We start from the raw sequence: 15,427 nt of genomic DNA, 5'->3' as shown, positions 1-15,427 counted from the left end.
TCGAATAGATCAGGAACTTCACGAGTATTTTAGTAGAAATTCTACATTTGATCAAAATTATTTCTCTCGGCTATCGTTATTAAATATTTGCAAATGTAAACGTTCAAATAAGAAGTATAGGAATCCTGTCTACTGTCTATAATTTTACAGGATTTTCTTAAATTTGTTGGAAAAATTCATTGAAATAGTAATGACTTTCTGACTCTGGTAATTCGATTGCTATTTGTAAAAGATTCCATTCGTGCGAATATCGAAACAGCTTTAATTAGGTTTTCAAAAGTTACAAGTACTCGTTTCAAGATTTGAAACCGGCCTGTGAAGATCGAATACTTGGCAAATATAATGAATGAACTATTATAATTTTATGAGTAGTATTCGAAGTCTATGAAGCCTTGCGTATTGGATTTTATTCGGATTTATAAGTACATATCGAACTTGATGCCATCACTAAGCACGGTAACCTTCAAATGCATAGCGTTGCCATTTGCAACTTACACATAATGTGTATTTGACACGTACTTCATTATGATATTCGATACATACATACATATAATTTATTATCATAATAAATTCACACTACCAGTATTATATGTTTCGACATAAATTGGCAATTTCAAAATTTTTTAATTTTTATGAACAAGTCATACATTTTAGAGTTAACATATCAATTAGATCAATTATATTCAATTATATCCACAAAATATACCAAAAAGAATTCTTAATTTCGATATCAATTAAGAACGAACCTCAATTTCCCCTTTTCCTCAATTGCACATATCCAAACCAAATCATCAACAAGAATCACACGCAATTAACACCTCAAAATCAGAATCGGAAACGTTAAATTACATTGGTCAAAGCTTAAAAGCAATTGACCGGTATGCTACACAGAGTAATTTGTATTGGAGCCACCCCGTTAACCGCGATGTAAATCAATGACCAAGGGTGATCTCTTCTCTGTTTGGGATGAATGGCCGCGTTGAAAAGCCCTAATTCGTTTACGACTTGCAAAACGAGCCTTTTGGGAGCACGCAACTGGTAGCCAAACAATTTCTCTATCGTTATACATCCCCTTGATTCGTCCCAGGGGCTGCATCGCCAAATAAAATCGACCATCGACCAGTGGTCTCGCTCTAGCAACTTCAGAACGCGAGGGTGGTACGTGTTCGTTTGCATCGGGATAAGAAACACGTTTTCACACTCGATGTTTATCATACCGTCATTGAACTAATTAACCTAGATATCCTTTTTTCAAATTTTGAAATACTTTATTCATGAATGGTATGAAATACACGAAAAAAGTAATATTATATAATACAAATATATCGAGTACTAAAACCAAAATATTTAAGCATCATGTATATTGTGGCATTTAATAAATTGTAATTTCATTTTAGGTCATACAGAAACATTTGAAGGACAACAAAACTGAAAGGAAAATATCAAGAAATATTAAAAACTCACTTGTAGGACTGAACTCGTAAAGGTACTACTAGCTCAAAAACTGCAAATTTTAGTTGTGTTATTGTTCAAACGAGCGATTTTAATCCTTCAGTATCGTTGGATTATAGATGTCTGCACATAATTATTTATGTCAGACTACTAAAATTTAGAGTATTGAATTTTATCTAACAATTCTCCGTGATAAAGATTCCTGATAAAATGAAACCAAATTAAAAATTTCAAAATTAAATAATTTTTAGCTCGAATTAATTATGGCGCCCAATGATCCATTGATACAAGTTAAGAGTTAATACACATGAAATATTCAGGCTCCTTCCTTACACATAGCTACAGAATTTGATGATTATGTCATTGCAATCGTTATCGACAACGGTCACTTGTGAAACAGTGTTCGTAAATCTTTACGGCGAATTTAGTCTGCATGGATTCAAGAAACAGTGGGAGTAGAAGGGAAAGAAGAGAAGAACGTGCTTGACTAGACTGACTCGTGTCATCGATCAAAAGGTGAAACAGTAATTAGAAGTCATATCAGGTGCTGTTGAGTAGCAAACAATGTGTTTCATCACGGAACCTTCTCTGTTTGATGCATGATTTTTGTCTACGTGGATATTAATACACTTTCTGTTAATTTTTGCGTGCACTGAACATTGCTCGGTGTTCGATACCTATATATATATATACAGTGAATGACGAGGGTATTTGAACATTTATCATAGTACGTTTTGTAAGTATAGGTAATACATTTTGAAATTTTATTAATATCATAACGAGGCACTGTTATGACTATTTATATAATTATCTATATAGGTCAAATTTAAAACCGATGAGAAAATGAATATAGAAGTTATAAATATATATTATACTGAAGATGTATATTTAATAAAAAATTAGTATATAGCTTGAATTATATTAAACATGTGCTTGTTTTTATAATAAGTGTTAATTAGTTAATTGACTGTTTAAATACTTTTGTGACTTCTGCGAAATATAATATGTACATGTACACATACTTATACTAAATATTTTATTAATGAAATTTTTAAATATTTCGTATAATAACATATAATGCAGGATATTTCAGAATATATGGGAAATATTTTATGGATGACTTCAACACATCTAAACAATAAAGAAACTTCGTATAAACATATATCCTATTTGATATTGTTCCCTAGTTATGCCAAATTTCATTTCGACAAACTATATCTGCTTGCTTTCATAAGATACATTCGAAATGACCTTCCCGCATCTGAATTGTAAGCTCGTAGACGTCTTACCAGTGACGAAATTGTCTAGAAATTCGGCTAAGATACGATACAGTATCATCGTGTATAAACGGTAGACGTTTGTCTGTTATTTATTACTTAGGAGAAATAAATTACATAAAATTTAGATTAAATTATCATTTATTATTCTGATTAAATTATTCCTCATTATTCCTGTTCCATATAATCTAAATTGTTGATGGTGTCTTGGTGTACAATTCTCTATAATTCGAAAATAAAGTCAAATAGAACATGTGTCTATATGAAATTTTTTTTATTCTTTCGACGTACCGAAACCACCTCCCAAATATTTCCCACTTATTTTGGGATATTTCGTATATACGTGAAAAATCTCCGTAAATGTTCGAATACTTTAATGGGCATCTGTAATACAGGGTGTCGCAGGTTACTCTATAAATCTCCTTAAATTTTTCGTTATTCGAAACCAAAGCGTTATAAACGGAACTTATTCTGTTTCGAGGGGCCATAATCTTTGTAACTGCTTAATGGAGATGTTTAGCTTTTTTGTAAGTGAATGCATCAAGCTTATATGAAAGTCAACATTATTCTTTTAAATGCAATCGTACAATTTTTAATGTATCGATCGATTCATCTCAGGATTTTCCATAAAAAGATATTTACCTATTCATCTCGAAAAATCGTGACTTTATAACATACATTTTAATTTTTCTTTTGTAAAATCTATTATAAGATTATATAATATTATTTAAAAAAATAACATTGACCTTCATATGTCCTTCACGTATCCACCTACAAAAAATCTAATTACATTAAATTACTTCCTCCTCGAAACAGAACAACATCTATTTGTGACATTTTTCAAATGACGAACAATTCGAAGAGATAATTGCATTTATAGATTTTAATGGAGTACCCTGTAATATAATTTTGATGAAATTGATTTGCGTTAGAATATTGTAAAATACTGTATTTCATTGGAATTTATGTCAATATGTTATGTTAAAATGTCTAATATGTGTATATATGAGCTCAAAATTAAATAACAAACATAGTTTGATAATGTATGGTTTAGAAATTAATCCTCTATGAAAATGAGACTTGTTATAAATATTATTCCTTTGTAGCCTTCATATTGACATATTATGATTATAAAGATCAATCGTTACAATTCGATACATTTCTAATTTAAAAATTAGAGTGCACGTTATTTAAGATAACCAAGTGTCAAAATATTTTTAGAAAATAATATAGTTCCCTTCTCTTCGCTATCGCCTTACATTTATCAATTTAAATCTCACCAAATTTGAACCTAACTTCGAACGAGAAGTATCTCTATATATTTTCATCCCTTATATAACAGTAACAAACGAAAACAAAGCTTGAGCGCAACATAGACGCGTTGTTTCGAATTCCCCATGGGGATCTGATTGCAAACGAATGCGGCGGGGGTTACAGTCTCCCTTCATAGACGATTAATCCAGTTTACTCGCAGACGTTGTCTCGGTATGGGGTTCTTGTAAGCCGAGAATCCGCACAAACGTCCCTCCCGCGCTTAAATATATTCGATTACGTGGCTTGGCCCTGGACGGACTCTCTTCTCTTGGCTTTCTTCTCTTTTTTTCTTTTCTTCTTTACACTCAGCTTTGTCGCTTTCGGCTATCGCTTTTTTGACCCCTATACTACTTTTCAATCCCTTGCGTAAACGTAACTGGAGGATTCACGCATTACTGTTTCATTCCATGTGAGATTCACGTCTACCATGGAATATTTTTATATGTATACTTTGGGTATTATACAAAACATTAGCACTATAATGAGACACGACTGCCATGATTATGTTGGCAAAATTTTAGTTCATTCTAAAAATATATATAGAAGTTACAAAATATTCACTTATATTATATTTACAACTTATATTTACTAAAAAATTAGTATGTACAGCATGAAGAGCCACTGTAAGTCTTAAGCACATAATATGTGTTAAAGTATTCAAAATAGGAAAGTATAACATATGTGATATGTTCATAAAAGACGTCGGCAATTATATGAAATGTACGAACACTTTATGAGCCATTACATATCTTCGGATAGGATAGAACACATTGAGAATTCGGTAAATGAAACACGTGTTTTTTAAACTTTTAAATACTGAAAACATATAAGAACACTTCATTAGCCATCGGAGTAGAAGCATAATGTATGTGAATGTATAAAATTTTGTTCTTTTTCATGTATAAAAATTTCATTCTTTTATCTACGACGCTAAATCAAAAAAACAAATTGTCTTTGGCTACCCAAATTATTATTTAATACGTAGATGTTCGTGCCTATACGAATTAATTTATTACTTCATAACATCACAGATTTTACTGAAAAATATTCCCGTTTCATCATATCCAAGCAATTCGTTCAATTTGAATGCCATGGAAAGTGTATAGGGTCTGAAAAAGTTATTTGTCGATCCATCTTTGATCATTACATGGACCGGTTTAAAATTTTTTTATTAAAGAAAAATGAAGCAAAACAATTAAGATACATAGATAGTTCGTGAAGATTGCACAGAAACAGAATGATAAATTAATTTTTATCAACTTTCTGAATTTGATGTGATTTTTAATATGACGTAGTTGAAAGGGATACATGAATACATACTTACACACAATTAATATTTTTGAAATACTCAACATATGTATATTTAATCTTAAAACTAACTGATTGACACCGCGATGAATTTAGAAATTGGTTCTTTATAAAAATCTGACATCATATTTTTTTTCCTTGTGCTCTTTATATAACACAAACCAAGTTAGAAAGACTATAATTTAGACAAGGGAAACGTAGATGTAACACAAATGTTATTAAAGTGTACAAGTGTAATATTTTAATAATTCAGAAAGTTTACCATCATACATACAGGTACGTACATAAAACTTTAGATTTTGGACTTTTACCGTAATTATGATGTACCTGTGCTCCTTGGAATTTCGATTGTGTTTTTAATAGCCCGTTGAACTTTCTTCCGACGTAATGTTTCGTGAACATTATAATCCACACTCATCATTTTGGAATCGCGAGCTTGCGAAATTTACATATAGATATAAAAATTTACATAAATTCATATTTTTATCAATATAATTCGTAATATAGAATCTATGTAGGATTCTACCTATCAAATATTGTAGAGAGTACTTTATTTTGGGTATTTTGTATATTCCATTTTTAAACTGTTTTTTATGTGAATTTTGTGTATTTTTGCATCTTCAAATTTCCCATAAACGCATAAAAATCCGCAATCTACTCATTGTTTCACAATGCATTTCCACCATTAACTGTTCTATCAATTTTATCAATCCTAATCTACCTCTACCATTAACTCCACCTCATAAAAGGTCAAGGATATCTCATCATGGCGATTTATCTTGCATTTAACGTGGATTCGAGCAGTTTTCTCGTCTCTTACTTTCTCCCTATTATATGTTCGATGTATAGACACGTTCACACACAGAGTTGTAGTGGAATAGCGTACAGAAAAATGAGCGCAAAGAAGAGGTTTAGAACTGAAGACAAAGATGGAGGCACGAAAAAAACAGCAAAAGAGAGAGCGAGAGGGATAAAAAAAGGAGAGTTAAGCCTGCAGGCTGCAGGCAAAGGTATCGGGCACTGGCAAAGCGAAAGCAGAAGGGAGACAGGCATCTCGCCCTTCTTTTGTCCCTGAGCCTCGGTCCGATATTGAAATGGAGTCATTTGAGTGTGAATAATTTGCTTTAGCCAGACCACCCCTCCGCTTGCCCCTACTTGCTATCCTTTCCTTCTCTTTTACATTCATCTCTGTTCGCTGCCAGACTCTTCCTTTTCTCTCTTATGAGATCGCCCTTCGACATTGCCACATTCCGCGAGTCACGGTTACCGATTCGTACTTTCTGATGATTTTATGTTAACCCTCCATAGGCAACCTGGGTCGTTTACACCCCGGGCGAAATTACATTCGTGAATTTCTTGAAAGCGAAATTGCTATTTTTCCTAAAAAAAACCTATTAACATTTTACTTAAGAAACGTTTGATGGAGGTATTAATAAATATCGTAGAAATTTTCCTGATATTTTGAAGAGCTAGGCGTTAACATAGGTAATTCAGCTTATTTACGACTAATGCGAAAATATGTTTGTTTGCAAAGGCTTAAATCTTCGGATGATACGCGAATTCTCATGACGGTGCAAAAGTAAGGTTAAGGTTAGCGTTATTGGTAGATGGCGATATTTATGCAATTTTATAATATATTTTTATGAGTGAAACTAAAGAAATGGAATTTGAATAGGAATTTACTTCATCTAGTAAATACTATAATAAGCATTTTACTTTGAATATTTTATATATTTTTATACAGAATTTTTTTTATACAGAATATATTTTTATACGCAAAATATAATACCAAAGTTTTTTACCGAAATGGAATCTAAATAGAAATTTATTTAATTTATTAAATATTATAATAAGTAAGTACTCTGCTGTAGATGTCGGTTTATACACGTACACACGTTTATACATTATATACATTTATTTGTTTGTTAAATCTGATAGGAAGAGACGACTTATGTTTAGCTGCCTCTTGTCGTTATTTTCAGTTCATTGCTTCGAAATATATTTGAATCCAAATAGGCAAAATTAATTTACGAGAAATTAAAGGATAATATCAATTACAAGCAGAAGATCAAAACAAAAAGTGAGGAAATAAAAATTTGTTGATAACTAATTAATTAAACTCAACAAATCTAATCTAGATATAACATACTTACATAATTCACAAGATGGAAAGGAAGAAAACAATTAATTGATAAAATTTTATTTCTATTCATTACGTAAAAATTCGACCATCATTTGCAGAAATTTGATTACAAATTCTGCAGTGTATGTACTTACAATGGTAAAACTCATAAATATATAGGCAACCAAAATTAAATTTAACCATAGATAAAACGTACACAGAATAAAAAACACTGAAAATCTGATAAAATTCTATTTTCGTTGATTGCGTAATAATTCGACCTCTGTCTTAAAAAATTCGATTAGGAATTTGGTCGTGTTCGAAATTTGCGGATCAAATTTAACGGCGTCTGGCGTCGACCACGAGATTCTTTTGCGAACTGTCGCATGAATCACTCGCTGACAGAATTGTATCTGTCATTATAAATTCTAAAGGATGAACGCACGCTCGACCCTGATATCGCCGTGCACGTTCTCTTCATCCTTCTTTTCTCTGATGCTGCTCGAGGATCGAGTTCACCGCTGAATTTATTAGCGCGAAAATCATAGTCACGCGTCCTGCGTGCGAAGAATCAATTAAAATGACGCCTGGAGCGTGCCGTCATCGATTCGTCGCCTACTTTAATATTAAATCGACGTAATCGTCACATAATCGATGTCGATTCACGATACACACACGATACAAAATTGTATATTAGATGTATTATATATAGTGATTGCAAAAAGTATTTGTACATACATACATATCCATATATATGTACCTACGCTTATTTTTCAATGGAGCGTTTTTCTAGCAGATGCGTTTCATTTCCACAATATCAATTTTTCGTAGTCATATGAAAGCAAGTACTTACTAAATGACATGAAATTTAATTTATTGGAATCTAATCAGTTAGTGTATAAATGCTATAATAAACACAATAGTGTGCAAATACTTTCTGTGAACATTGCGTACATATTACACATACAGTGCTCACGAAAGCTTTCTTTTTAATTTATTGAACGTCGTTATTTTTTTATTTAACGTCCCGTTATTTTATTAGCCATTGGCGAACACGCACTGTTACTTTAACAATTATAAAAATACATTTCTCAACTTACGTTAACTATTATTTGAACCCTTAACGTGGAAAATTTGTATGTTCATAGTATATAAGGCTCATGCAACATTTTAATATTTCATTAACACATATTGACAAAATTTAAAGCCAACTTGGAAATATGCATATATGGAAATTACAAGACATTTATTGCAAACATATATTCAGTAAAAAATAGTAAATTGAAAATTTAGGAAAAAATTAACCATCTTAGGTACCTTGGTACTCGTACATAGTAAGTAGTAAATATGGTCTTGTTGAATATCAAAATTTATTAGTATAAGTAATGGATAATTAACTGCTTAAATAAATCGTGATCGGAATATTTGTAAATATGTATCTTGTAAATTCTATATACAGGAAGCATTTATAAATATTTACATATGTTCCTTAAATATAAAATATTGTAATAAAAATATTCTAACGTAAATATAAAATATTTTTCTGATTCTGTCGTATATCGCATAGGTACTATAAAATTGTATACTACACTCACACATACACGCAGAAAGCGGCCGTAAGTTACGAAAGAGAGAGTAACTAAAAAAAAGGAACAAAGCACAAGCTCTATTTACTAATTACGAATTAACGATAATTTAGTACTTGCAATGCGTAATTTTATCATGTTTACTTCAGGTTTCTGTGTACGATTTGCGATTCGACGTAATCGATGTTCTTTCGTCGATGAACAAGAATCGGCCATGGACAATGAATGATAAATTCTTGCTGATTCAGATGACGACTCGTAGAATAAGAATGAGACTTAGAAATTTGTGATGATTAGCATATGTGGGATTTCTCGATTTGAATTAAAAATATCGTGATGAAGACTATTTTGATACCGATACGTCTACTAAATGTTACTTTTGAATGTTATTCTGCTGTCGTACATTATTAATTTGATTGTACGTACAGGGGAATATTTAAGAGATTTTTTTTTATTTATAGGGAATTGTCTTCGAAGTACGATTAGAAATTTGATAGCTGTCGAAGGTCGTTTTTGAATTAGAACTGTTGCGTGTTATTAAATGTTATATATATCTATATATACATGCGCATACATAGACAGATGTTTGTTTCACTTATTAAGTGGGATAACAAGTACTGTATTTTAGATATTTTATGTACTTTATATACTTATATTCTTATATACATATATACATATGCTTATTTTTTATATACATTTTGTGTATTATGTACATTGTATGCATTTTTTCAGCTTTAAATTTCCAATAAATGCACAAAAAATCGCAGTATAATAATCTAGCAATAAGATAATTGAATGTATGAAATAGCGTAAAGGTTAAGAGAATAGTCAACGATCGAAATTTCTCTAAACCTTATTATACCTCCACTCACTTAACAAGAAGTAAATCTAATTCGAGAAAGAAGGTAACAAAGTTCGAATAAACGAAATGTGGTGTTCATTGAGTACGTGTCTCGAAACGCCGAAATAAGCGAAGGTAAGACGCGACCGGATGGTGAGCCAACAATGATGGAGGATTCATCAGTGTTTTAGGAGGTCAATGTCATTTGATGGCAAACTGGTATAATTCTTTTTAAACATGCAGTGCGCATACGAGACTCAGTGTATATAATCCAGCTCGTCGACTTTGGAAATCAGTCAACTCGACAGTTCAACCGAGTAACTTACTAGCACCACAATGAAGGTACTTCTTGCAATTAGCGTGATATCTTCAAAGGACAAATTCGTAATCACTTTATTACAAACATAAAAAATTTCAAATTTTACTTGAACAGTTTCCGAAATAATACATATATTACATATACGTTCAATTATCCAACAGCAATCTTAAGTTCTTAAGTATCGGAGAAGCGTTTTTGACATTAATTTTCATTTAATATATTTAAAGTTTGTTAAAATTTAGTTCTTAAAGATATGTAATTGGAATAAAGAGAAATTTTTTAATAGTACTAATTTGATACTTTTATGATTGATTGTAGATATGTACTACTACTGTCTACTAACAAAAAATAATTATAGACTCTGAGAAAAACTCAGGACAAGCAACTTTGAAATTTAATAATCAATTTTCTGCCACAAAAATTTATTTAATTGTAGAATTAGATACGTAGTTTCGCGTCTTATTGGACATTTCAAAAGTGGTTTTTAAATTTCTGTTTGTAAGGGCCATATTTTTAAACCAAAAAAGTTGTTTCTTTTCGAATAATATTGAGCGACAAGTAAAATGAACAAAGATAGTAAATTTCGATCGAGAAGGACACTATTAATTTAATATTTCACTCTTAAAAGCAGCTCTTCGTCGCTTTCGTTCTTCTGACCGCCACGGTAATGGCAGAGCCACCAAGATACCGTCCTCAACAACAAAGGCAATTCTACTTCGCCAGACAGCAGGAAGAAACCACCACTGTTGCTAGTGCACCTTATGCACCTTCTGGATGGAGATCACCTGGACCAGCCTTCAATCTTCCCCCAAGAGAACCTCAGAGACAATACGGAGCACCTAGCGCACCTCAACAGCAATATGGCGCACCTGCTGCTCCTCAGCAACAATATGGAGCACCTGCTGCTCCTCAGCAACTGTACAGGGCACCCAGTGCTCCTCAACAGCAATACGGAGCACCTGCTACTCCTCAGCAACAATATGGAGCTCCTAGTGTTCCTCAGTCACAATATGGACCACCTGCGGTTCCTCAACAACAGTATGGACCACCACAGGAAACTACTACTACGGAAGTGCCAGATACTACTGAAGTAGATACGGTTGCTAGTGTCACCGAGTCTGAGGTAAGAGAATTTTAATTTGGATTCTTTTGATATTTAAGTTTGGTACCAGTGAGTTTGAGATAAGAGAATTTCGTTTTGAATTCTCTTTATTTCGTATTTAATACTAGGTTTAGTGATGAATATTGGGATTTTCTATCTTGCATTGCCACAAATAATTGTCTAAGATCAAAATATGATCTGTATAGATATAAGTGTCTAATATATAACGCAAAGCGCGCATTGCAATATTCAGTAAATGAAACACATCTCTATTTAGATTTCATTTTTTAAATCGCGTTAATAAAATGATGTTTATGAATTTCCATAAACATCTACAGTCTAATAATTATATTATAACAATTACTTTTAAAATATTCGAAGCTATTGAACTTTTCAAACATAACAACCTAAGCCATATTTTGTTCATTTTTAATAAGAAAATTATATTTGAAATTAGTGTTATTACAAATCATAGTCATAGTTTTAGAAAATTGGTTTCGAAAATGTCGAATCAGTTCGTCAATCCACATAAAACATCTCAAACACAGCAATGAATCGATCTAAAAGGAGACAATTAAGTTATCGTCGGAATTTTCGAAAACGTTCAATCGAAAGGATGGTAACGAGAATGATCGGAGGAACTGAAATCACGGATCACTGCATCACGGATTGTATCACGCCGCCTTTGAATTTGGTAGGGGCACACGCGTGCCTGCACAGCGATCGAAAGTAAACGATGAGTAGAATACTAATGTTGTTAAGACGGCCGAAAAAGGAGAACGAGACAGAAAGGAACCCAGGGAAAGACAGGAGCGAACGATTCCCTGACGCGATTTAAAATTCCGTGGAAACCTCGCGTTGTGTTTCTCGTGTAGCCTTGTGCCAAACGGGCCTGCACTCTCCCAATCTTCTTTTCTTCTCCTTCGTTGTACCAAATAAGACGATAACAAGTCTGATAATACGTAACACGATGTTTCAACGTCGATGAAATTTAAGCGTCTCTTCCGTTCTCTTTGGCGAGCCTTCTTTACTTTGCTCGTTTTAGCGAGTGCAGCGAGAATATATATGAAATTGGTATTGTTGCAGGAGTTTTTTTTGGCTATAAGAAAAATTCTCAGAACTTTTAGAAGAATTTTTTAAATAGGAATAATAGGAATCTTATTCTTAGGATTTATTAATTCACAGATTTTTAATAATATTTTTAAAGTAGGAAGTCATTTAGTTTTCAGATTCTTAATAACATTTTTAGGCTGGAAAATTTTGTAGTTTTTAAATTTCGCATATGATTTTTGGAAGAAGGTTATTTGTTCGTTTATTGGAAAAGATCATATTTTGATTCATTACTTTTACATGAAGAATCATTTCTTTTTCGGTTGTACCCTATATAAATCTAATTCTATTTCTATTTTTCTGCTTTATCAGTCCGAGCCCGTCAACTCCGTGAACGAGCTCGATGACGAAGAAGTAGATGAACAACAGCCGCAGCAATCTGGCGAGTACTACGTAGCCCTACCCGATGGCCGTCTTCAACGAGTCCGCTACGTCAGCCGCCAGAACATCGAAGCCATGAAGTACTTCGCTAAGATTCGTGCTGAAAACGTGGAACCTCTCCGTGGACCCATCTACGCCTACGCTCCTCTTCAAAAATTGCAAATCGTGCCAGCTGGACTGCAAGTGTCTGTCGCTCCAGTTGCACCGATCGCAACACCAGCCGAATCGAAACCGCAAAAATTAGAAATTCAACCGGTTGCTACACAAGTACAGTATCAATATGATAATCCCGCTGGAGTACTTCCATTGGGCAGTGGATCTTATGCTGCTTACACTGGACCAAGCGACTCTAGATACTTTTTAACCTTACCGTAGGTCAATTAGAGGACTTACTTGTGGATTTATTGGATTTATGCGTAATTGTAGATTTATAAGTTGACGAGGACCATAAGCGCCCTAATTTGAAAGTAGTTTTAAGACAATTGTAAATGTTACGTACATACGAGATGTGGATCGTATTTTAAGTTACTTGCGAAAACAATAAAGACAACGTTAACGAGCAATGAGTAATTGTTATTTGAATCTCTCAGGAACCAAACTGATCGACTCTGCTTTTTGTCAATTCCTCAATATCATTACATATTTTATATTTCATTCTCAAGGAACAAATGACTTTCATAAGTTTATTTATTGCAAAAATAGTGATATAAATAATAGTAAATTTAAAGGATCTAAATTTAAAGAATAGTATTTGCAACATCATCGTTCTTTTCTGTTTTTGGAGTTGATCAATGTGACTTTTAAACGACTCATTTCTAGACTACGGATGATTATACTTAGTTTCAGTATAGGAAATTTAAAGGCGAAATAATTCACATATAAGGCACTTTGAGAAACGAATCTCTGCTTAAATTGGATACATTTCTTTAGTTATATTCATAAAAATATGAATTTGTAAATATTGAATATGGGATCTTTGTGTACGTTGATTATTGGTATCGTGTATTTGAAAGATTGATGTCTTTGACAAATATTAAAGAGGAGAAATTAATAAATTAAGATGAGAAGATATCAAATCGCAGAGTAAAGTATTAGAGCAAAAAAAGAAATTTGAAAAGATTTCCTCGATGAATCAGACTTAACATTGACGTCATTCTTAAATACTATAAGCACATAGTAGTTGATAGTTAATTTCTTCAATTTCAGGTTCTACAATCAACCGTATCAATTCAGAAATGTAGGTTTTTTTACATAATCAAGCAAAACATCAATCACTTAGAGTTAACCATGCTACGAATCTTAGCTAGCTAGCAACAATGAAAGTCAGAAATCAAACGAACCGCCTTTATCCGAGCCATATTACGTACCAATACAAGCATATTGAATAACTATGCGGAGACAGGGGGTATCGAGATGGTAATGGGAGAAATCCTGTGAAAGAATTTTCTTAGCCACGGCACGTGGACACGAGCACAGAAACGCGGATGTGTTGGTGGCAGACCCGTCGGCATGTAGACGCGCCTAACCGCAAAATTCCAGAAATTTAATATCTCGCTCGACTCTACCGGGGTTGGCCGTTTCATAAGTTCACTCCGACACAGCCAATCCCTCGTCAGGATCCTCCTGAAATTCTACAGCCACGTTCCAACCCACCAAAATGTTCCCCCCTCCCTCGCCCTTCTCCTCGCCATTCCATGCTTTTCATCATATCCCACAACCACCGCGGCCAGTTCTCTTCTTTCTTCCCTTCTCCTACTTCCTGGCCGCGGTAAAATTGAAAAAAGGGAAGAGAGAGTCGGTTTTCCGTTGTTTGGATAACAATGACTAGATATGTATATATAGCTTTTTGGTTTATTAGACCGATAACATTTGTTAAGAATTAGAAACGATTTATGCTTTTTCTTTAAATTGATTGGCAATGGTTTGTTTATTAATGTATATTGATGGTATTTTCTATAAATGTTATTTTCATAAATTAGTAATGATTTAATTATCGATATGTGTTAATTTTGATTTATTGAATTGGTAACATTTGTTGAATATTATTTTGACGAGATGGTACTTGGGTTACTCGTTTAGAAGAAATTATGTAGTTAAATTGTGAATAAAAGAAAGATAGAAAATGTATGTTTTTAGACGATATAACGCAATGTTCTATCCGAACAGAAGAAAGACAAACTACGCACAATTTCTGATAAGCGATATATCACATAAGCTTCTATTATAAAAATATTTGATCACCAAAGTAACAAGGCTTTAGTTTATAAATATTTCGGTAATATGAATACATATGTTTGAACAGTATGCAATATTATATTATCTTTCCTATGTCGGGAAATATAGGTGTGTTAGGTAATTGATACTACATATTAATTACTAATTAATTACCCATGCGCATTAAAAATCACAAGACTATCGTCAAACTTATCTTTAACAATCCACATTGAAACAATCGAACCGAACTCCAATTCGTCGAACTTTTCCAAACATTAAATACGGCTTCCCGTTTCGTTGAGAACAAAGAGATTTTGAGGACGCCTTCAAATGGCCTCAAGATTCAACCAGCAGCTAGTTTCGAAACCGAATTTCGGATCGGCCAATTACTCCGGTCAAGC

General features: G+C 32.9%; 2 protein-coding genes across 6 annotated transcripts in view; one reads left to right on the top strand and one right to left on the bottom strand.

Annotated features, from left to right (window-relative positions):
- LOC122566857 (paired box protein Pax-6-like) overlaps positions 1-15,427 on the bottom strand; it is a 144,369-nt gene that overhangs the window by 28,629 nt on the left and 100,313 nt on the right. The window lies entirely within an intron of this gene.
- LOC122566859 (RNA polymerase II degradation factor 1-like) lies at positions 9,831-13,375 on the top strand. 2 transcript variants are annotated; one of them, XM_043724705.1, is made up of 3 exons: positions 9,831-10,242; positions 10,848-11,342; positions 12,744-13,375. In XM_043724705.1, the coding sequence occupies exons 1-3, from the start codon at positions 10,237-10,239 to the stop codon at positions 13,185-13,187; spliced, it is 945 nt and encodes a 314-aa protein (XP_043580640.1). In that variant the 5' UTR covers positions 9,831-10,236; the 3' UTR covers positions 13,188-13,375. The 2 variants fall into 2 exon arrangements, with proteins under 2 accessions (XP_043580640.1, XP_043580641.1); XM_043724706.1 differs by having other exon boundaries at positions 9,832-10,242; positions 10,851-11,342.

The sequence above is a fragment of the Bombus pyrosoma genome, linkage group LG4 (assembly GCF_014825855.1).
Source record: "Bombus pyrosoma isolate SC7728 linkage group LG4, ASM1482585v1, whole genome shotgun sequence".
Taxonomy (NCBI): Eukaryota; Metazoa; Arthropoda; class Insecta; order Hymenoptera; family Apidae; genus Bombus; species Bombus pyrosoma.
This window is presented reverse-complemented; position numbering and strand designations above follow the sequence as displayed.

Coding starts and splice junctions, on each gene's coding strand:
- LOC122566859 (XM_043724705.1), top strand. Junction 11,343..12,743: donor CTAGTGTCACCGAGTCTGAG/GTAAGAGAATTT, acceptor CTGCTTTATCAG/TCCGAGCCCGTCAACTCCGT.